Source organism: Podarcis pityusensis (genome assembly GCF_964106645.2).
Source record: "Podarcis pityusensis genome assembly, chromosome: 7".
NCBI lineage: Eukaryota > Metazoa > Chordata > Lepidosauria > Squamata > Lacertidae > Podarcis > Podarcis pityusensis.
In genome coordinates, this window is record NC_138031.1 from 42,114,498 (window position 1) to 42,136,382 (window position 21,885).

The 21,885-nt window shown below is 41.8% G+C and overlaps 1 protein-coding gene across 4 annotated transcripts in view; it reads right to left on the bottom strand.

Annotated features, from left to right (window-relative positions):
* ASXL3 (ASXL transcriptional regulator 3) overlaps positions 1-21,885 on the bottom strand; it is a 96,886-nt gene that overhangs the window by 24,911 nt on the left and 50,090 nt on the right. For all 4 annotated transcript variants that reach the window (XM_081014389.1, XM_081014390.1, XM_081014392.1 and 1 more), the window contains 3 exons: positions 21,394-21,502; positions 20,142-20,253; positions 8,875-8,996 (listed from right to left, as the gene is read on the bottom strand). In XM_081014389.1, coding sequence (XP_080870515.1) covers positions 8,875-8,996; positions 20,142-20,253; positions 21,394-21,502 — 343 coding nt within the window. The remainder of the gene's footprint in view (positions 1-8,874; positions 8,997-20,141; positions 20,254-21,393; positions 21,503-21,885) is intronic.

The following is a 21,885-nucleotide window of genomic DNA, read 5'->3' on the forward strand; positions in this document are numbered from 1 at the left end:
CTGCAAGGAGCTCCTGTGATGGCCTCTCTGTACACACATTCGTGTGCTATGTGCAGTTAAAAGAAGAAGACCTGACATCAGGGGTGGGGCTAAAACCATGCCCACTCCAGCCTATAGTTGAGTATTCCCTACATGTATGTAGAATGTAAAAAGGTAAAGGTAAAGGGACCCCTGACCATTAGGTCCAGTCATGGCCGACTCTGGGGTTGCGGCACTCATCTCGCTCTATAGGCCGAGGGAGCCAGCGTACAGCTTCCGGGTCATGTGGCCAGCATAACTAAGTCGCTTCTGGCGAACCAGAGCAGCGCACGGAAACGCCGTTTACCTTCCCGCTGGAGTGGTACCTATTTATCTACTTGCACTTTGATGTGCTTTCGAACTGCTAGGTTGGCAGGAGCAGGGACCGAGCAACGGGAGCTCACCCCATCACAGGGATCTGAACCACCGACCTTCTGATCGGCAAGTCCTAGGCTCTGTGGTTTAACCCACAGCGCCACCCGCGTCCCTATGTAGAATGTACTTTGGGCTAATAGGTCTATTCAAGTGTTCTAAAAGCCCTAATGCAATGAGGGAATGAAAGGAAAGGCATGTTAGATCTGCCACTCATTGCTGTCTCCATAACCTTCCACAGACTGGAGAGGTAAAGTCTGAAACAGGGAGCCTGCTCTCTACTCAAATTGACCCCTTGTTGCAGAAGTTATCTTTCCAACTTGTGGAGGATGGTACTGGCGCATGCACACCCTCGCTCTCTTGCATCACACAAATGATTTAGAATGCCTGGACACAGCTACTATCATTCCTACACAACCCAAATTAAAACTAGTATCTTGATTCATCATCACCAATTTATTCCACATTCTGAAGCTCGACTTAGCAACATCAATTCAAGTCTGAAAACCATTAATTCCCACTCCTCCCTTAAAACTTTCTGTAACATGTTTCATGCAACAAAGAATCAAAGTGCTAAGCATAAAAGCTGAATATGTCTGCAAGGCTACAACCATTTTATTTAACACAGGGTAATAAAACATGCTGACCTACAAAATTACTAAAGCATCTGTATCCTTGACTACATTTCATAAAATCCTCCCACACACAAAGCTCAAATCCCAAGGAAATAAGATGAATTTGTTTATATTAACCTGTATTAGATTCAGGAGCCATTGGCTGATATTTTATATTGAGGAAAACAGAAAATCTCAGGGGTGATGCACATTCTGGGCAAGACACGCTCAATAGCAACTCAGGGGCCGCAGGTTCAAGTTGTTATTTCTATCATAAATCTGCTATGTAGCCTTTAAAAATCAGTTTACTCATGGCATTATATACCCTAATTTTCATTCCTCAAGTAATCTTGCTATGGTTGAAGCTACAGTTTGAGAACTGGTACTGATAATGCCAAGGTTGCAGGTTCGATGGGACAGCTGCATATTCCTGCATTCCGGGGGGGGGGGGGGGTTGGACTAGAATCAGGAGTGGCCAACTTCCAAGAGACTGCAATCCACTCACAGAGTTAAAAGCTGGCAGTGATCTACCCCCTTTGGTTCAGGTCATTTTAGGGGTGCAGGGCAAAGATGCTGAGTTTGTTTTGAGGGAGCCAAAGTTTTTTAGCTTCTTTGGAGGGAGCCACTGATCTACCGGTGATCTACCACAGACCTCCAGTGATCTACCTGTTTATTTAACACAGTGATCACGATCTACCTGTTGGACATGCCCAGATTAGATGATTTAACTAAACAATCCAGGGGTCCTTTAGCTTTTTTTTTTTTACTATTAATGTTGTGGCACAGGAACTTCTGCAGCACTGCTTGTTGTTGCAGTAGAAAAGCAATGCTGTTGCACTCAGGTCCTACTTATGGGCTTTGCATAGTAACTGGCTGGACAGTGTGAGAACAGGATGTTGGACTAGATGTACTTTTGGAAAGATCCAGGAGGGCTCTTCTTGTCTTCTTGAATCATATAATGTCAAAGGCTATAGACCAAATGGGAAGAACCCATTCTATAACTTCTCCACACACCAGCATTATTCCTGCTAGAAACTGAGACAACAATGCCATAGGGAAGAGCCACAACATGAACATGCGGCCTAGCATATGTGATCCAGGGCTTCTGATGGTACCAATATGACATGGGAAAGAGCAATTATGTTCCCTGGGCCATAGGTGTATCATGCCCTGGATTCTAAGAACCATTCTACACATACAGAATGAGACTGGAGTGGTGGGATGGTAGGATTCTGGACTGCACCATTTCAGACTGAAGGTTGGGGGGGAACGTCACACTTTTAACAAAGAGGACGTTTTAAAACTTCCAATGCAGTTCCTGGGGTTAGTGGAAATTCTCTAGAGGTAGGCAGAAGCACTACATAATTAAAAAAGAAGAGTTTAGCATAGGCCTCTCATGATGTTGGGAGCATGCTATATTGTGACATGCCCCTCCAGTAGCGGTTTCAAATATTACAGTTGAGAATTATATAATCTCTATCTTCTTTTTAAATTATTTGTAATGTACAGAATGATTCTAAGTTATTTAATGCAGGGATTGGCAATGTGCTGCCCCTGGGTGCCAGCACCTCCTAGCCATTAAAGGTCTAGGTCAGTACTCTTCAACCATTTCAGACCAGGTATGCATATTTAACCCAAACAGGCATTTGGGGCCCCATTTCTTTTATTTTCTTTACCTTCTGTTTGTATGGTTGCAGTGCTTCTGTTGTGATCTACCTTGCACCAAGCGACCATACAAAGGCTGATGATCTAAGTAACTATTCCCTCCAAAATGCACAATACAGTCATACCTGGGGTAGAAGTTGCTTCAGGTTGAGCGTTTCCAGGTTGCGCTCTGCGGTGACCCGGAAGTAACGGAACATGCTACTTCCAGGTTTCGTCGCTCGCGCAGACGCTCAAAATGACGTCATGCGCAGAAGCGGCGAATCACAACCCGTGCATGCGCAGACGCAGGTTGCATTCTGCTCTGGATGCGAATGGAACGGATCCCGTTTGCATCCAGAGGTACCGCTGTACATAACAGACTCTTTGCTCTTCCTGCTCAGTTCCTTGTGGCACAGACTCGGCCTCTCTACATTGCACATGGCCTCATACATTGCCTATATGGCACTAGATGCCAGGATTGACACCCATCAACCTATATATTTGGAGCACAGTAGAGGTGCAAAGAGCTTCACTCTGTGAGCAAGCGCAATGGTGGCTGAGGTTGGTGCCTTCCTTTTCCATTGAAGAGGGAGTGATAGGGGGCATCTCCACACCATATCCTAGTCCTCTCTCCCTCTGCTCTTTCCAATGTGGCGGTCATTTTGTGTTAGGCCATGCTCTCATGGCAGCCATTTTGTGGCTGGCACCATGGCACTTTCTCAAAACTCCGAAGTGCAACCCCTAATTTAATGCATAGATTTATCTCAACATGTTCCCAAAGGCTCTACCAATAAGTGACCCAAAGTTTACAAACATTGCTAGTCCTACTTTTTAACCAAGTTGTATTAACTATACCTGGCTACTCTGTAAAACATGTACAATCACAATTGTGAAGGAATATATAAATATCCAAAAGTTTAAGCTGCAATTTATTTATTTCTTATTTCTTTTTTTACAACAGAAAAACCTGATCATATGTTCACAGCTACAAAATCCCTCATATCTTAATAAAAATGACTTATTGGTAGCTTTCCAACAGCGCAAAGAAAATGCAAGCATAAGCTTGGATGTGCAATTTAAGTAGTCATGCCAACTTTCACATCAAGGGAGGCAAAGTATATCAACTTCTTCATATTTTCTTTTTTCTTTTAAAAGGACAAGCATTCACTTTTTTTAGGGGGGGGGGTTAGTATGAAGCTGTTAATGTGGTCAATTGAAAAATGTCCTGTGGGGAAATATTATCTCTTCCACCACAGCACAAAAGCAAACAAACTAACTAGGAAGCAGATTGCACCCTGCTGCTTTTAATGGCACTGCTGTTTGTTATTTCAACAGGAAAACAAGTTTAGAATCAAAACAGCATTTTTCTGAATCCAACGCCGTCAAGCAAGCAGTGCAGAACACCAGAGAACTACCATCTAGTTTCTCTTTAACATGTGTGCTGAACCAAAGTTCAGTAAACAGGCTGGGTAGCACATTTTCTGGTAAGGAGGAATGAGTGAACAATATTTACCCTAGACATATTGCTGGGATGGCAGTTTTGTACAAATCCCTTTTGCCTATTGAACACATTCTTAATTCAGACATTACACCAATCAGATGTTTTACATTAACCAATCAGAGAACCAAAGCCAGTGTTTTAGTTTCCAACCCATTGTTTAGAATGGCTTGTGGGCTTTCGTTTTTCTATCTGCCCAGACTCCTATTTCTATGGTGCAGCAGCCTAGAGCATGGGTAGGCAAACTATGGCCCGGGGGCTGGATCTGGCCCAATTGCCTTCTAAATCCGGCCCATGGATGGTCCGGGAATCAGCGTGTTTTTACATGAGTAGAATGTGTCCTTTTATTTAAACTGCATCTCTGGGTTATTTGTGGGGCCTGCCTGGTGTTTTTACATGAGTAGAATGTGTGCTTTTATTTAAAATGCATCTCTAGGTTTTTTGTGGGGCATAGGAATTCGTTCATTCCCCCCAAAAAATATACTCTGGCCCCCCACAAAGTCTGAGGGACAGTGGACTGGCCCCCTGCTGAAAAAGTTTGCTGACCACTGCTCTAGAGGCTGACCAACAGCAACTGTGGTTTGTAATACAAAAACACTACTTGGCAAAAATCATGCAATACCATGGTAAATTTTCAAAATTGAAAGGAAACGTACAGAGATTATGGCTAGTTAATTTTGTGTTCACCTGCCACAAAATGTAACATATCTATAGATTTGGCAAGAGGCTGAAGCTGTTATGGAGCAGCTCTGTGTCTTTCCAGTTTGACTCAATATTTGGGACCAAATTTGATTTATTAAAAATGATGTTCTGCCCTGACCCCATTTACTATAATGGGGAATCTAAAAACAGCTATACCTCGTTGAGTCACCAACAGAAAAAGGTTTGTCTGTATTTTGTGTAATATAATTTGGTTTTTAGCGTTGTTTGTATAGAAGAGAATAGAAAGAGGTTTGTATCAACTTCAATCAATTTTATTTGAATATTTGAATATTTATTCCAATACTTTTACATATTTAATGTACCTCATTGGTTCAGCAACAAGGCTAAGGTCTTTGGGTTTATGAATGAGGAAAATTGTTGGGAGTTATTAGGTATATTTTTGCAGATGTATAACTAAAAAAGTGAATAATGTGAAACAGATAAATACTGGAAATCCATATTATTTATCAAAGAAGCAAGTTTTGTATAACAGTAAGCTCCTGTGAAAAGTTCTATTAACAGAGAAGCAAGTTTTGTAACATAAAAAAGCTCCTGTAAAAAAAAACAAGATTTTTTTGTTATTGGAACAAATCTCATTGCAGTACAGTGGTGCCTCGCAAGATGAAAAGAATCCGTTTCGCGAGTCTCTTCGTCTTGCGGTTTTTTCGTCTTGCGAAGCAAGCCCATTAGCGGTTTAGCGGATTAGCGCTATTAGCGGCTTAGCGGGCTTAGCGGATCAGCTGATAAGCGGCTTAGTGGCTTAGCGGATCAGCTGATAAGCGGCTTAGCGATCAGCTGTTAAGCGGCTTAGCGATCAGCTGTTAAGCGGCTTAGCGGCTTAGCGGATCAGCTGATAAGCGGCTTGGGAAAAAGGGGGGGGAAGGGGAAAAAACCCGCAGGAACTTGCAAGACATTTTCGTCTTGCGAAGCAAGCCCATAGGAAATTCGTTTTGCGAAGCACCTCCAAAACGGAAAACCCTTTCGTCTAGCGGGTTTTCCGTCTTGCGAGGCATTCGTCTTGCGGGGCACCACTGTAATTTATAATCCATTGCCTGCGTGGGTTGTTTTCATTTTTTGCAAACAAAGAGGTGGGCAGAAACACTTGTGCAAACCTCCAGTTGTCATAACTGGCAGCTTTTGTGTTGGGCAGAAGCATCCCTAGCCAGGGGCTAAGGGGGCTAAAGCCCTGAGTATGTTTTTTCCAAAGCCTCAGAGCTTTGCTATGGCCTGAGCAGCTGCTTTTCCAAAATGGTGGGTTACAACCCATGGCATCTCATGGTATGCCTCAAGGTGTGTGGGGGCCGTCTCTGAAACCCTGCCACTGAATATATACAGTGGGCTGGTTAGATGGACCAATGGTCTGAATCAATATAATTAATGGTCAGTTAGATGAACTAATGGTCTAACTCTCATTCTGTGAGAGAACTGGGTAGAAGAAGGCTCCTCTGAGTTGGATTATGAGCTCCAACTGTATCCTTGTCCCAGCCAAGAGAGTCAATGGCCTCAAAGAATGCAGCTGGGTCTCAGGAAGGGACTCAATGAATCAGCCTAAGCCCTAGTCCAAAGCAAAAGGAAAGGCAAGGAGAGGTATCTATAACCCAACCACAAAAACCAAGCAAACTACAAACAAGTTAGAAAATCACATGTATAAATGAGGGCACAACTGAAATACATCAAATTTTATAACCACAGGTATTTTAAAATCAAATACCCAATGCACAAACGACAAAGAGAATAAACTTTTACATGACAAACCCACAATGTACAACAAATACCAAATGCATTTCAACCAAACATTGGTCTACTTGATGAAATGCCACCAAAAGCTGAAATACAAACAAAAGTCTGTGACGACTCCACAAATCAGGACTGCCACCTTCCCTAAGTCTGCCAACTTCAAAAAACCAGAAAACCCTTCCTTGCCTCTGCTGTATCCCTCTAGCTGAAGGATGGTCCCAGCTGTAACCCTCCAGGTGTTGTTAGACTCCAACTCCCTTCAGCCCCAGCCAGAATGCCTAATGGTCAGGGATAATAGGAGCTGGAGGGCCACCAGTTCCCCATTCCTACACATCTACAAAGTAGATTAGGTTGAGAGACAGTGGTCAACCCCAAACTACCGAGTCAGCTTCATGGATGGGAAGGGACTTGAACCAAGGCAAAAGTCCACTCTCTGTGTACTAGCTGCATTGTTTCATACTTCAGTGTGAAGTATGGATAAGTCTATTTCTGGTCTGATTCAATTTTGCAAGTGCTTTTTCATAAGGTCATTCTGTCCTGTTTCTACACTACGGTAACCTGTGATTAACTTATTTTTAAAATCCATATGAATTTTTTATTTGAATATGTAGTCAAATACATATTTTATCACAAAATATGCATTTAAATGCATATTTTTACATCAATACACACACCTACAAACATATATATTGCTAACATATGCATTTTTGTATGTATTTTGAGACAAGAACTATATCAGACAAGCGCTAAATGCTAAAGACATGTTCTGACCTGTGTATTTGTCTGACAGGTGGAAATTAGATCAGCTTGCTCAAAAATATGGCCCAAGTAAAATTCTCCTACATTACTACTTTGAATAAAACTACTATAAAGCAGGAGCTTGTGAAGGGAACTACCAGTAAAGAGGTGGATCAAGTCTAAATCACCTTGTCTCCTGTTAGTTTCACCCAAATCTAACACTTTTTAAAAAGCAAACATAAATATCACTAGTGTGAACACCTGGAATAGTTTGCCTTCATTTAACATACAGAGTGGAAAAGGTTTCTGATTCCTTCAAAGTTATTACACTGCAAGGAATCCATATGTTAAAGTCAAAAGAAGAAAAGAAAATACAGCCAGCTCCACATTGCTTCTGGCACTCTACAATGTAAGCAGTTTATTCCCAGAACATGTTAAAGGTTCAGCTCCTGTTATTGCAGAACAGATCCAGTAAGTTAATATTGGGTGGTGAGTGTCACATACAATTGCTTAACATCTCTGTGTATTCAGAGGCACTGTAGGCTATTTGTAGTGGAATGGAAGCACATTATACCCCCATAAAAGCAATAGAAAGTCTGGAGAGAGGATATACAGTAGGAGAACTAACTCCCAACAGCAATTTTCTGAACAAAAATTGCTGCTTAAAGTTCATTCACCTATCAGATAGGATTTACAGTTTTGCATTAAATCAAATCCAGCTGCTTGCATCTGGTAGTAATGAATACCTGTAGCACAAGAGGAAAAGGGTGGGGAACGAGGGAACCTCCTTAGGCCAAAACACAACACATTGACTTAAGCATTCAATATTTGTGTGTACGGGGAAAGGATTATTTCCTGAGATCTGTAATAATCATCATTTCAGACAACCAAAATCATTTTAAAATTGAACAACTTTTCATTGATTTCCTTACCATGTGCGCTTATCCTACCTATATACAAGTATTTGCAGCTGCCTCCTGAATTTTTATGTTAACAAGGTATCTGTAATTGCATTTATGGATTTCTCCTGCAGCCGATTTTGTCATTTTGTCTTGCCTGGCACTTCCTCCACAAACAATTTATGCTGTGTGGCTTCATCTCATCATTAAAATCCCTCTGTAATGTTTCCAACTATTGCTCTCCTAACACCACAAGCCTCAAAGTGAAAGGCAAGCTCAGATTATTCAAAAGTTCAGAATCCTTTCTAGAGCACCTCCCTGCACCTTTTCCATAGTGAATCATGGGTTGGCCAGGAGCCTCTCTTTATAACAATATTTCCATTAATGTTTAAGTATCTGGCTCTTCACTGCTAGAGGAAAAAGGGGCGACTGTACTGCACAATAGCATAACTGGAGATACCCCAGTATCCAGAACCAAACCAGATCAGAACTCATTCAGCACCTCAATGCCAGATAAGCAAGGTAGGCTATCAGCTTAGCTATGGTACCATAAAATCTCACCACCTTTATTCCCAATACGTACATAAATAAAGGATAGCTTAAACGCCCATCAGAAGAAATCTGACTGATAGTGAAGCCAATATTAGCTTACCTGTTTAAGTGCCTTTTTGGTGTGCTGTTGGAAGGAAGACACTAGCTTGCTTTGCATTGGTGCATTCGTAAGGCTTGAGTCCCGAACGGAAGACATTTCTTCAGGTGCTTGCTTAGTACAAACTAAGAATATAGAAATAAAACAAAGCACTGAGAACTGAGGAAAATCAGTCTGCAAATTTAATTTAATTTAATTTAGAGATCACAGAACTACCCTAGGAAAGAAAATCTCTGGGCTGATCTGCCATGTGTGAAAGCTGTTGCATTGCAAAGAACATGGAATATCTTCAGGGTGGTTTATGGAAGAACGTGACCAACTGTGAAGTAAGATGCAACCAGAAACAGCCATTCAAACAGTCACAGATTTGCCTAATGTTAATTCAGGGGAACTAAAGACCTGCTGAAATCATTTTGATCTTTTCTTGTTCCAAGTCGAATCTGGGCCTCTATCTACAAACAGCATCTGCATGGCCACTGGCAATGAAATCACACAAAGCTCCATTTTGTCGAGAAGTAAATTTTAAACTGTGTACTGCCAACACATGCTAAATCCAGTGAATGACTTGATACATACAAATTAACATCTGTGAACTGTCTTTCACTGCAATTTGAAAATGTACTCTGTTCTCTGCAACCAAGTTCAAAACTAAGCAGGACGCAATAAGGAGGAAAATGGCCAACTCAAGAAGCAAAACATGAAGGTTTCCCATCAGCTTGTGGAAACATTAAAGAACTTAATAGGATAATAGAATTTAACAGCTGTAAGAGATCCCCTGACCTAGCAGGTCAGCGGTAAAGCTCAGCCAGGAGGAAAATGGGTAACAACACATAAAATAATTTCTGCCCGGTGTTCCAAGTTCCTAAATCAAATGGCAAGGACATTGTAAAGTTAACTATTCCTAATGCTTGTGAGAGTGCCAACTAGCAATGTGATTGTAGAGCGAGCACAGCACCTTAAAATGTTAACAGTACTTCATGTATGTTGTGTTCTGTGGGGCCGGCTCACCCATAAGGCAGTGTGAGGCAGCTGCCTTGGGTGGTGGATGCCATAGAGGCAGCGCCCTGTGAGCAACCCCACCCCTCACTTCACTGTTGCTGGAGCAGCAGTGCTGGCAGCAGCGCCAGCGGCCAGTGAGGTCTCGCAAGATCTCACTGAAAACTTGCAAGGTCTTGTGGAGCACATTAAATCTTATGAGATTTTGGCAAGATATCAAGAGGTCTTGTTGGACGTCGCGGCCACCGCTTCACAAAAAGCGCCACATAAGCCAGGTACGGGAGGCTGTGGTGTCATAATTTGCACTCACAATGCTATTGGGGCGGTTGTATGCAATCCCACTTTCAATACTAGTTGCAACTGCAAAGCTTCTAGGCTGGTCATATTGCTTCACTTCCAGTCAGTGCTTATCCTGTAGCTTCTGGCTGAGATCCCATAATTTTTCATAACACAAATGTTTGGGGTTGTTTTGTCCTGCTTTCGTTGCACTATAGCCCCACTCCCCAACATCAGTAATGTGGTATCATCTGGGAAGCAGCACAGAACAATTAATAGAGCAGAATAAATCCATGCACTACTATTGTGTCAAAAACACGTTGCAGAATAAAATGCCAGACTGGAAGGGCCTGCAGTATCATTCTGAAGCCAGGCAGAGGAAATGCAGTGTTTTCATTCTACCCTCTGCCAGTTGGGGGGGAAATGGTAGCTGCGAAGATGTACTACAGTCACCAGGGCTACAAATATGTGGCAAAAAAAGAGAAAGTAACAAGGTGGTGTTTTTTTAAAACAAACAAACACACACACAAAAACTGTGACCTGATTCAAATATTGCAACCAATCTCCACATAAAGGTCTGGCTGTTAAAAATGTTAATGCATGCTACATGATGGCTGCATACATGACCTGTAACATTTACAAGTTCCTTGCCACATGAATCATTTCATTTTGTATTCACATTACTATCACACATTTTTGTTTGCCATTGACACAGAAAGTCTCTGCAGGATTGGAACCTATTTCAGGTAAACAACTTGTAAACATTACAGCCTTCCCTTAGAGCTGGCACAAGGCGTAACAAAACAGCATATAACTGCTACCATTATGTCTAAATTGACTGATAGTTACTGCTAAGTTCCAAGACAGAAAGGCACCAAAGAGTAGAATACAAGAACCAAGTAAATTAGAGTAAGTATGACAACACCAACCTCACTCAGATTTCATTCAATTCTGTCAAGATGGTGGAGGGGACTTAGAGACATGTTTTATTTTTGCATGTTCAGACCCAGAAACCTCCCCCCCTAAATAAATTCACACTTGACTCAAATTTTGGTTTTGGTTTTTGGCCGAATTTAGGCCACAACTTTATTGATTACATAAAGTGATTGGTTGCATAGGCTCTGGTTCGACTAGCTCCCTGCCATGCAGGTAGTGCTGACCCAGAGTTCCAGCATAGGTCAGCCAAGGGTGAACACCTGGATAAGCGAAAAGTCGGGAACGGACTATGTCTGCCACCCAGATGTCCCCCTGGACTCAGGTACGGGCACAACCCACCTCAGGGGTTGACCAGACCATTTGAATCCCTGGATTCCTTTAACGGAATACCCTTCACATAGGGATGGCGAGAGCGTTCTCCCATCCCTAGCACCTGAACCAGAGCCTATCTGCAACCTTACAAGTTGTGACGATTTGCTACGCGGCAGGCGAAACCCAAATGGCAACAGCCAATCAGCCAAGTGGGGAAAATTCCTGCCGTGCCCCTGTCCCAACAACAGAAGACAGACAATGGCATAGCAAGATCAAGCACAAGCAGCCCTAAAAGCAGGGAGAGGTGGGAGGATGTTCTGAATGTACGCACCGAAAGAGGAAGCTCTGGGTCACATGCATGGGCATATATAGGTCCCTCAATCCATTTGGACTGTGCCCCATTGGCCAGATTAAACCCAGCATCGAGGGACCTACCAATAGGGTGTTGTGGTTGACCAATCTTACCCAGCCACAACACAGGGGATTGGTTTCCAGGTCTCACCGCAACACGTGCCCTCTTTAAGGGATGACACGATTTCCCCCCAGTCATCAATGCAGAGACATAGGAAGCTTCAGATTTCCCAAAGCAAGGCTCAGCTTCAGTCCCAAGGTGAAATGGGCTTCTTCAAAGTGGTGCAGGCCGCAGCACACCCCAGTCAAAGCAGATTCCAAACCAATTTTTTTTTTCCTGTTCAAACCCCACATTTTATGAGATAATTTATTTCAGTTTTGTTTTGTTTTGTTTTTTGCTATGAGAATCATCACACTTATTCCACCATAGTTTACTCCATAGCATGGAGCTTCATAGCCCACAGTATGACAGACAAAAATGAATTAGCAAACAAAATGCTCATAGTTTCTGCAGAGGTTTTTATATATTAGCTGCAGTGTAGCTAATTTCTCCCATGACAAAAGGATTTTTACTTGCTCAAATACATAAAGGAACTAACTACCCAATATCTGTAACAATTAGTGATTTTAAATTGCATAACTGGCAATTATAGTTTCTAAGGAGCCATCTGAGTCTACCATGTAAATATTGTATACAATGCATGTATTGTTTTATTTAACCATTGGACTAATTTGCAGTGGATGGGGATCGCATGTCAGAGAAAAAGATGATGCTCTCTTAATTATACACGAACAATGAATATTACAGTATTTACTTGAAGCAGCTTTATTTATGTGAATATTTGACAGATAGGACAATTCACTGGTCCGATTCAAGCCCTCTCTGGGCAAAATATGATTTTCAACTTGGCAGTCAGCCTTAGGACTAGGGACTTTTCACCGTTCTCCTCTCCCCCAGTAAACCATGGTTTCACATTCAATGTACATGGTCAAAAATCACATTTAGTGTAACTAGAGATTGAAAACGCGGTTTCAAATGGGTTTTATGTTAGAGGGAAACTAGTTAGTAGTGCAATGGATGTAATGCAGAACCATGGGTGATGTTGTGATGGTGGGACAGGGGGGTTGTTCCAGGAAAGGGAGGTAAGAAGTATTCATTCAGAAATGTTGATTTCAGTTTGAAAACCATCTATCTGCTGAGAGGCAGCACTACACTTGCATTGAGTCACTAAGAGTCAATGCTGCTTTAATGGATAACAATGTTAGGGGATTAAAAAAAGTTAATGACAGGTGTTTTCTTTTGGGACCACAGTGCATGGAGAGGGTTGTTTAATTCTTGGGCTTCCCATAGGCCAATGTGAGAACAGGATGCTTTGCCAGATGGGTCACGGGCCTAATCCATCAGGTTCTTCTTATGTTCTTATTAAGCAGCTCATTGGATAAAGGAAGGGTCACTGGGAGAGTGTGTGTTTTAATCCATCCCCACTCTGCCATTTGCTCAATCTGAAACATTCCACAGAGGCTACTTCTAGGTATTTTTATTTTCCCATCAGCAGGGGAATCAGTGAAATAGCTTGAAGGGGGGTGGGTTTAAATGCCTGCTCCCTCGGTGCCACTTCCCTAATCAAACTATCACCCTCCCATACCTACACTGAGGTAAAGCAAAAGATGTGTAGGTAACTTACAAACATTTAACTTGTGCTCATTCAGATTTACGCACTTGGCAAAAAAAAAATTTTTAATTAAAAGGGGGCAGAAAAGGGGCAGGTGTCCAGGGATAAAGACATTGGCAATTCCACCCGCCATTGAACCCAATACATTATTTTGGCTTTACGTGCTATCTCCGGAAAGTAACCCCCACATAATTTGAGAGTCGCCTGTACTGAGTTTTTGTCAACTGTGACCAAAATGTAAAAAAACAATAAAAAACAGAACTTGTAATATACATAATGCTTTTTTCTAGACAAAAATTAATAACTAATATATATATTTCTAGGTTTTACAGTGGTTGGTGTTTTTTTTAAGTAGTCTGAAATGTGACTTATATCAATAACCATTCTAACATCAGAAGCAGCTAGCATTACTGGAAGATTTATAAAGACAGACAAAAGTGTTGTAACTAAAAATATATGAGAATGCAGTAAAGCAAAACATGTTCTAATCTTCCTCCAACATAGTCTCAGCCAAGCTCTTTCTCATATGCTCACAAAAGGCTGCCAATAATAAAAAAGAAGACGAAAACTTGAGAGAAAACATGGAGGTGCCAGCTTCAAATGAATATGCAAATTTTGGGTGATGTATAGAAGAAAGCTTGAACCATTCCATTCTTCCCTCCTCTAAAAATAAATGTAACAGTACACTTGTTTTCAATTTCAAACCAAGTAGATTTGAATAAGATGGGAAGATGCTTTTCCTTCATTGTTGTAAGAGGAGGGAAATTGCCCACAAGTGGTTGTGTTACCAAGCAGATATTAATATTTATTTCCTATTCTTCTGCCTTATCTAAAGCTGAAAAAACATACCAATATTCCCAACAAAATAATAATGCAATCCTACACATGTCTACTCCGAAGTAAGCCCCACTGAGTTGAATGGGGCTTACTCCCAGATAAGCGTGCTGAGGGCTGCAGCCTGGATGATACAAAATGCACCCATAGGAACAGAATGCAAATAGAAACCTCTTAAAATATCTTATAAACTCAATACTTTTGCTTTGGGTGACACAAATCTATATACGCATTGACATAAATGGTCATGCACCGTCAACACACATACACCAAATAATAATCTAAATCACTCTGATCTCTAGAGCTTAACCTGCAAAATCAGAACACTCTTTCTCCAGCCACTCAGCTTGGCTCTTTTTAAAAGAGAAAGAGAAAGCAATCAGGGAGCTAAACTGTACTACAGTCAAACAGATGTATGCACCTGGGACCAACAAGAGGCTTTAAACAAACTATGTAGCTGTTCTGTAGAAGCTGCTAACAGCTTAATTAACAACATTCAAGTGCCCCTTTGGGAAAAATAATATGGATATTTCTTTAATATGACATGGTTACATTAAAAGAAACCAATGCAGCAGAACAATAGTCCTGTAGCATGAAAAAAGAAGTGGATTTTAAAATGAGCAAGATAGCAGATAACCTACATACTCACTTCAAGTTTGAATCTTAGTGATGGACCTTTATTATAAATGGTAGAAAATTGTACTGGAAAGGGAGGCACTGCTGGGCATGGAAGTAGTGGTGTCATCCTTCCCTGACATTTGCTAGCACAAGGATATTGTTGGACTCCAGTTCCCACCAACTCCAACCACTGGTCATACTGGTTGGGGCTGATAGGAGCTGGAGCCCAGCAACATCTGGAGGGAGCACCACACTCTAACATGACGTGTTTATCATTGGGGACTTCTGGCTGGATTATAGACCATCATTCACAGTGACTTGCATGCTGCCACTGGAATCCAAAGAACTACTTCTGGCAAACCACAGGTTAGGGGCATACTTATGTGGGATTTTTCCCCACTTGCTCCCCACACACCTAAAACATCAGACCCAGCCATGCCATTATCATAGTAGCACTGCTTTTGAAAGTGCTCTACATTTCAAAAAAGGATTATTTTGTGTACAGCAGTGGTTCCCAATCAGCTTAAGTACTGTGAATCCCCTATTTTTCAAAAGCCAAGCCATGGACCCCCATTTCTGAAGGAATTGACTGACTGACTGATTTAATTTATATACCGCCTTATACCTGGAGGTCTTACGGCAGTTCATAGAATAAAATCAAAATTTAAAACCACAAGATACACAATCAAAACAAAAACAACCCAACCCCCCCCCCCAAAGCTCCACATTTTAAAAGGGCATATGATGTCAATCAATTCAACCAAAGGCCTGGTTAAAAAGGAACGTTTTTGCCTGACACCTAAAGGTGTATAATGAAAGTGTCAGGCGAACATCCCTGGGGAGACACACAAAGAAGAGCCTCAGAAGATGATCTCAGGGTTCATATGGAAAGAGTTGGTCCTTGAGGTACTGCAGTCCTGATCCGTTTAAGGCTTTATAGGTAAAAGCCAGCACTTTGAATTGGACCCAGAAACTAACGGGTAGCCAGTGCAGTCGGACCAGGATCGTGTAATATGCTCAAACCGTCTAGCTCTGGTGAGCAACCTGGCTGCTGAATTCTGCACTAGCTGAAGTTTCTGAACCGTCTTCAGAGGCAGCCCTATGTATAATGCATTGCAGTAATCTAACCTTGAGGTAACCAGAGCATAGACAACAGTAGTTAGGCTATCCCTGTCCAGATAAGGGCGTAGATGGGCCACCAGCTGAAGCTGATGGAAGGCACTCTGGGATACTGAGGCCACCTGAGCCTTGAGTGACAGCAAAGGATCCAGGAGCACTCCCAAGCTATGAACCTGCTCCTTTGGAGGAAGTGTAACCCCATCAAGAGCAGGCAACCTCCCAGCCATCCGTTCTAGGGAACCACCCACAAACATTGCCTCAGTCTTATCTGGATTGAGTTTCAGTTTGTTGGCTCTCATCTAGTCCATTACTGAGGCAAGACACTGGTCCAGCACTGCCTCACCTGCAGATGTAAAGGAGAAATAGAGCTAAGTGTCATCAGCATACTGCTGACAACGTATTCCAAACCTCCAGATAACAACACCCAGGAGTTTCATGTAGATGTTAAACATATGGGATAGGATTGAGCCCTATGGAACCCAACACTGAAGGCTCCACAGGGTTGAAAAGCATTCCCCAAGCAGCACCCTCTGGGAATGACCATCCAAGTAGGACTGGAACCACCGCAAATCAGTGCCACCCACCCCTAGTTCGGACAGTCACTCCAGAAGGATACCATGGTTGATTGTATCAAAAGCCGCTGAGAGGTCGAAAAGAATTAACAGGGACATGTTCCCCTTGTCTCTCTCTCTCAACAGAGGACATTATACAGGGTGACCAAAGCAGTTTCTGTGCCAAAACCAGGCCTAAACCCCAATTGAAATGAATCCAGAAAATCAGTTTCTTCGAAAAGCACCTGGATCTGATCTGTTCTGGTCTATATCTCTATAGTAGTTTTTGGGGATAGTGCCACAGACCCCCTGAGTGGGTTATGTGGACCCTCTGGGGTCTGCAGACCACCAACTGAAACCACTATACTGCACAGTTCTTTGGATCCTGTTATAAATATATTTTAAAAATATTGTCCAGTAGCACCTTAGAAACCAACTACCGGTAAGTTTGTTCTATTTCGACTGCATCAGACCAACACGGCTACTTACCTGAATCTAGAACTAAATATTATTTAATTAGACTGAAATCTGGAATAATGTATAAATGATTCATAGTTCCTCTTTATATATATATATATATACAAAGTTTCATCAAACTGGCACAGAAAAGTAGGGGGGTGGTTCTTTCGTAAGATTTACAAATTGTTTACAACATTGCACTGAAATTCTTTTATCTAACCATTCACATTTTCTGCTCCCCATTTACCCACTGCTGGTGTCAAAAAAGATGCAGGATACTGGAAGATGCAGAAAGTTGATGACAACAATTTATCAATTTACACCAGTGATGGGGTAACCTGTGACCCTGCAGATGTTGCTGGGCTGCAACTCCCATCACCTTTGACCATCGGCCACGCTGGCTGGGGCTGATGCACCATAGGCAGCATCCTACGCTGTGAGAGGGAAGTGAGGGAAGTAAACTGGCCAAACCTACATTTCCTTCTTGTTGCTGTCAACATTGCCATCAGGTTAATATCCTGATTTTTTTCTGGATGATTCCACTAAGCAGCTGTTTAACCTTCTGGACTTTAATTAGTCCAGCCTACTCCCTTTTTTGGGATGTGGGTGGCGCCACAGAACCTAGGACAGGGGTCTGCAACCTTTAAGACAAAAAGAGCCACTTGGACCCGTGCGCATGTGCGCCGCTGCCCTCCAATCTGACAGTGGGCAGGAAGGTGACGTCGGGATGGTGCGTGACTAACGCACGCACTGCCCCCATGCGACGTCACAGCCAGTACAGCGCCCGCCACAGTGGGGAGTGTCGGGGCGCACAATGCGCCTCCTCCCCTTGCTAGTATCCGCCCCGGAGCCACGGCAAATGTGTAAAAGAGCCACATGCAGCTCCGGAGCCGTGGGTTGCTGACCCCAGGCCTAGGACTTGCCGATCAGAAGGTCGGCAGTTCGAATCCCCGCAACGGGGTGAGCTCCCGTTGCTCGGTCCCTGCTCCTGCCAACCTAGCAGTTCGAAAGCACGTCAAAGTGCAAATAGATAAATAGGTACCGCTCTGGTGGAAGGTAAACAGCGTTTCTGTGCACTGCTCTGGTTCGCCAGATGCGGCTTAGTCATGCTGGCCACATGACCCGGAAGCTGTACGCCAGCTCCCTTGGCCTATAGAGCGAGATGAGCGCCGCAACCCCAGAGTCGGTCACGACTGGACCTAATGGTCAGGGGTCCCTTTACCTTTACCTTTTTTACTCCCTTTACTGGCTACAGTAGTATGACACATAGGCATGGGGTGTATAACAAGGTATCCCCCCCCACCCCCCAAAAGAAAACTATGCTTTTACTTAAGATTTTAGAAAGACAGCAAGTTAAACAGTTTTTGTGAAAATGATTCTGGAATACAGCTAATTATACAATTTGAGTAGTTATTGCCCACATGAGCAAATAAAAAGCGGGGGGGAGAGATGAATCCATCCGACTATACCTTCCTATGCAGATTCCCTAATGAAACCAATACTTATAAGTCTGCATCCCCTGGTTTAGCTTCTGGATTCCCCCTGTAGTTTTCTCAAGGTCCTTGCCACAGTACCCAACTACATTTTCCAGTTCTCTTAAAGCATTTCAGAACTTTCCCCCTTATTGCCAAGTTTCTTCAATGAACCATTGACCCTCCTGTGCAAATTTCTACCCACGGACTTCTGATTCTTCTGCATGAGAGCCCCTAAAGCAAAAGGCAATAATTTTACACCCAGACAGAACACAAAATGGGGAGCAGTTTCGCTCCTTCACAAACAACTTCTGAAGGGCCAAAGATTTGCTAGCCCTGGTTTACACACACACACACACACACACACACACACACTTTTGCGTATGGGTGCTTCACTTACTGTAGATTCTCATTTCCAGTTTATATATTATCAAAACTACTTCCTCTCCAAAATTTCCTCATTCAATGCAACACCTAGTGAATAATGTAAGCACCCAAATATTTCCTAGTCTCTCCTATAAAACAGAATTAATGAACTGCAAGCTAGTAGGAAAGGAAAGTGCTTAAATTATTGTTTCAGTAAATTTCTGATAAATATTGCACTAAGTAATTAAAATTATTATTTATTAGAGCTACAGTGGTGCCCCGCAAGACGAATGCCTCGCAAGACGGAAAACCCGCTAGACGAAAGGGTTTTCCGTTTTGGAGGTGCTTCGCAAAACGAATTTCCTATGTGCTTGCTTCGCAAGACGAAAATGTCTTGCGAGTTCCTGCGGGGTTTTTTTCCTTTTCCCCCCCTTTTCCCCAAGCCGCTAAACCGCTTATCAGCTGATGGCTAAGCCGCTTATCAGCTGATCTTTAAGCCGCTTAACAGCTGCTGCTAAGCCGCTTATCAGCTGATCTTTAAGCCGCTTAACAGCTGATGGCTAAGCCGCTTATCAGCTGATCTTTAAGCCGCTTAACAGCTGATCGTTAAGCCGCTTATCAGCTGATCTTTAAGCCGGCTAAGCCGCTAATACTGTAGCGCTAAGCCGCTAAACCTCTAATGGTCTTGCTTCGCAAGACGAAAAAACCCGCAAGACGAAGAGACTCGCGGAACGGATTCTTTTCGTCTTGTGAGGCACCACTGTATTTATATACAACTATATACTGAAGTTTCTAAAAGTATACAATGTTGAGCGATATAGAAGTGTTTCCAGATCCCTGAAGGCATAGGGAGCTGGGAACTTCTACATTTTAAGAAATCAGGGTTAAAATGCAAATAAAGCAATGGAGTTCCATCCAGAATGATGAATGTGTTAGTTTGAATTCCCCATCTTTAATATCTTATAGGCAAGCATCTTTTGAAAACTGTAGGCGTTTCCTAGTATCCTGGAAATAGTAGAAAACTAAACTGACATCTTATTTGCAAAGAGAAATTTAATAACATGCTGTCAAAAAGATGGGCCAGAAGCATGAAACTTATTTTTATATGCCATGATTTCCAAATCCTTGGCAATAATTGTATCAGGATAATCGTATTTGTAAAACACACACATAAACACACATCTTGGTCATTATCCCCTACTTTAATAATTATTGCAATGGCAAAATATGGCAAATGAACCCAAACAATTACACAAAATTAAACCAGCACATAAGCACTCCAGTAAGACAACGACCAAAATACCTACCTCCATTTTCTTCTCCATTGCTATTGTTTGTTTCAGCCATTTCAGTACCATCCAACTCAGATTCACAACTTAAATCCAATGTCCCATCTGCTTGGCATGTAGAGTCTTCCTTCTGTATATGAAGAAACATGTGATGGTGTTGTTTGACACATTTCAAAAATGAATCTGCATCTTATTTCTGTAAATCTCTCTTACATAAGTAAAATATGATTGCTGACAATTCTGAAAATCAGAAAGAACCGCTCTGCCAAGTCACAATGTATATTCATCTGGAAAGTTGATACATAAAAATGCTGATTACTTCACATCTTTGTGTGTAGGCAGCAGAAACAAGTTTGTTTAAAAATTCCAGCCACAGAAAATCCTCATATCCTTCTTAAGTTCCTCTTTTGCCATTGGCCATTGCCTGAATTCCACAACAACTTGGAAGTCACAGGAAAGAAAAGCCTTGCCTAGACTGTAAACAAATCTAAATATAGCAAGAATTGATTTTTTTTTTAAAAAAAAACCTACCTTTGAATTCTGTTACCTTGTATCAAAAAAGCACATATTTTTAATTCACAGAAAAAGCATGATGAATTCCACATTGATTGCGGCACGTCTATGTCCCCCATTGTATCAATTTCAGAATTTATAAATTTAAATTAAAAATTGTAAAGTAAACCTGCTCCATAAAACTCATTATCTTTCCCCCCCTTTGCCCACACCCCTCTTTACTCTTTCACACACCAGTTATCAAATAAATGAATTTGATTAAGGATCTCAGAAAGGAATTCTATTCAGTCTGCATAAAGTCATTATTTGAACCATGGCTTTACAATCTCAGTTCCTTAGGAAGTGCAGGATTGTAAAATGTAATATGTGAAAGCTCCCTAAATACAACAATGGCAAATATTCTTCTTTTAAACGCAAGTCCAATATGTCTTAAGAACATCAATCATCCTTTTGAGGTTAGTGCATATAAAACAAAATAAGTTTTCTAAGCTTTGAGAAGGTAGTATTTTAACCCAGCTAAGCACATAAGGAAGAGAGAAATTCAGGAACTCTCATACTTTTGTTATCAGAACAGCCAGCATTTAACTGAAGTGTAAGTAGCTTTAAATGACATTTGAACAGAGCTAGAAAGAACTTTCAGATCTTTTCTTCATACAGCCTTCCTAAATTCAACTGGTTTACTTTTGCATTTCACTAAGATTTACATAAAATGGTCTTCATGGCTTTGGGTACTTTTATCACTAAAAATGCAACTTACTTTGAGTGCGTAGAGTCCTGCCTTGCCAGGAATTTTGAAGAATGTCCCATCACCTACACGAGTGTTAGTATGAAGCATTGCATTCAGACAAGCTAATGGAGAAGTGCCACTGAAAAACAAAAATGGGAAAAAATAAAGCAGGCTGCAATGGACTGTTTCATGGAATACTCTTCCCTCTTTTTATTTTTTTCTAAACCCATGCTTCCCTTAAAAAAACTAAAAAAAAAACCTCCCAACCCTGAAAACATCTACATTACAATAACAGGCCAGTTGAAACTTAATCATATGCATCTGTCCCTTCAGCTTCAGGCAAAAAGTCTGCAAATTATAATTATGCTATTTTCACGCAGTAAACAGCTCTACGTTTAAAAAGAACTACAGTCCAAATATTTATGTAAAATTACTTTGCAAATAACACCATGAAGCCTCATTTTTAGAATGTTACAGACAATGTGGCTTTGCACATGAATGATCAAAACAGAACCAAGTTCA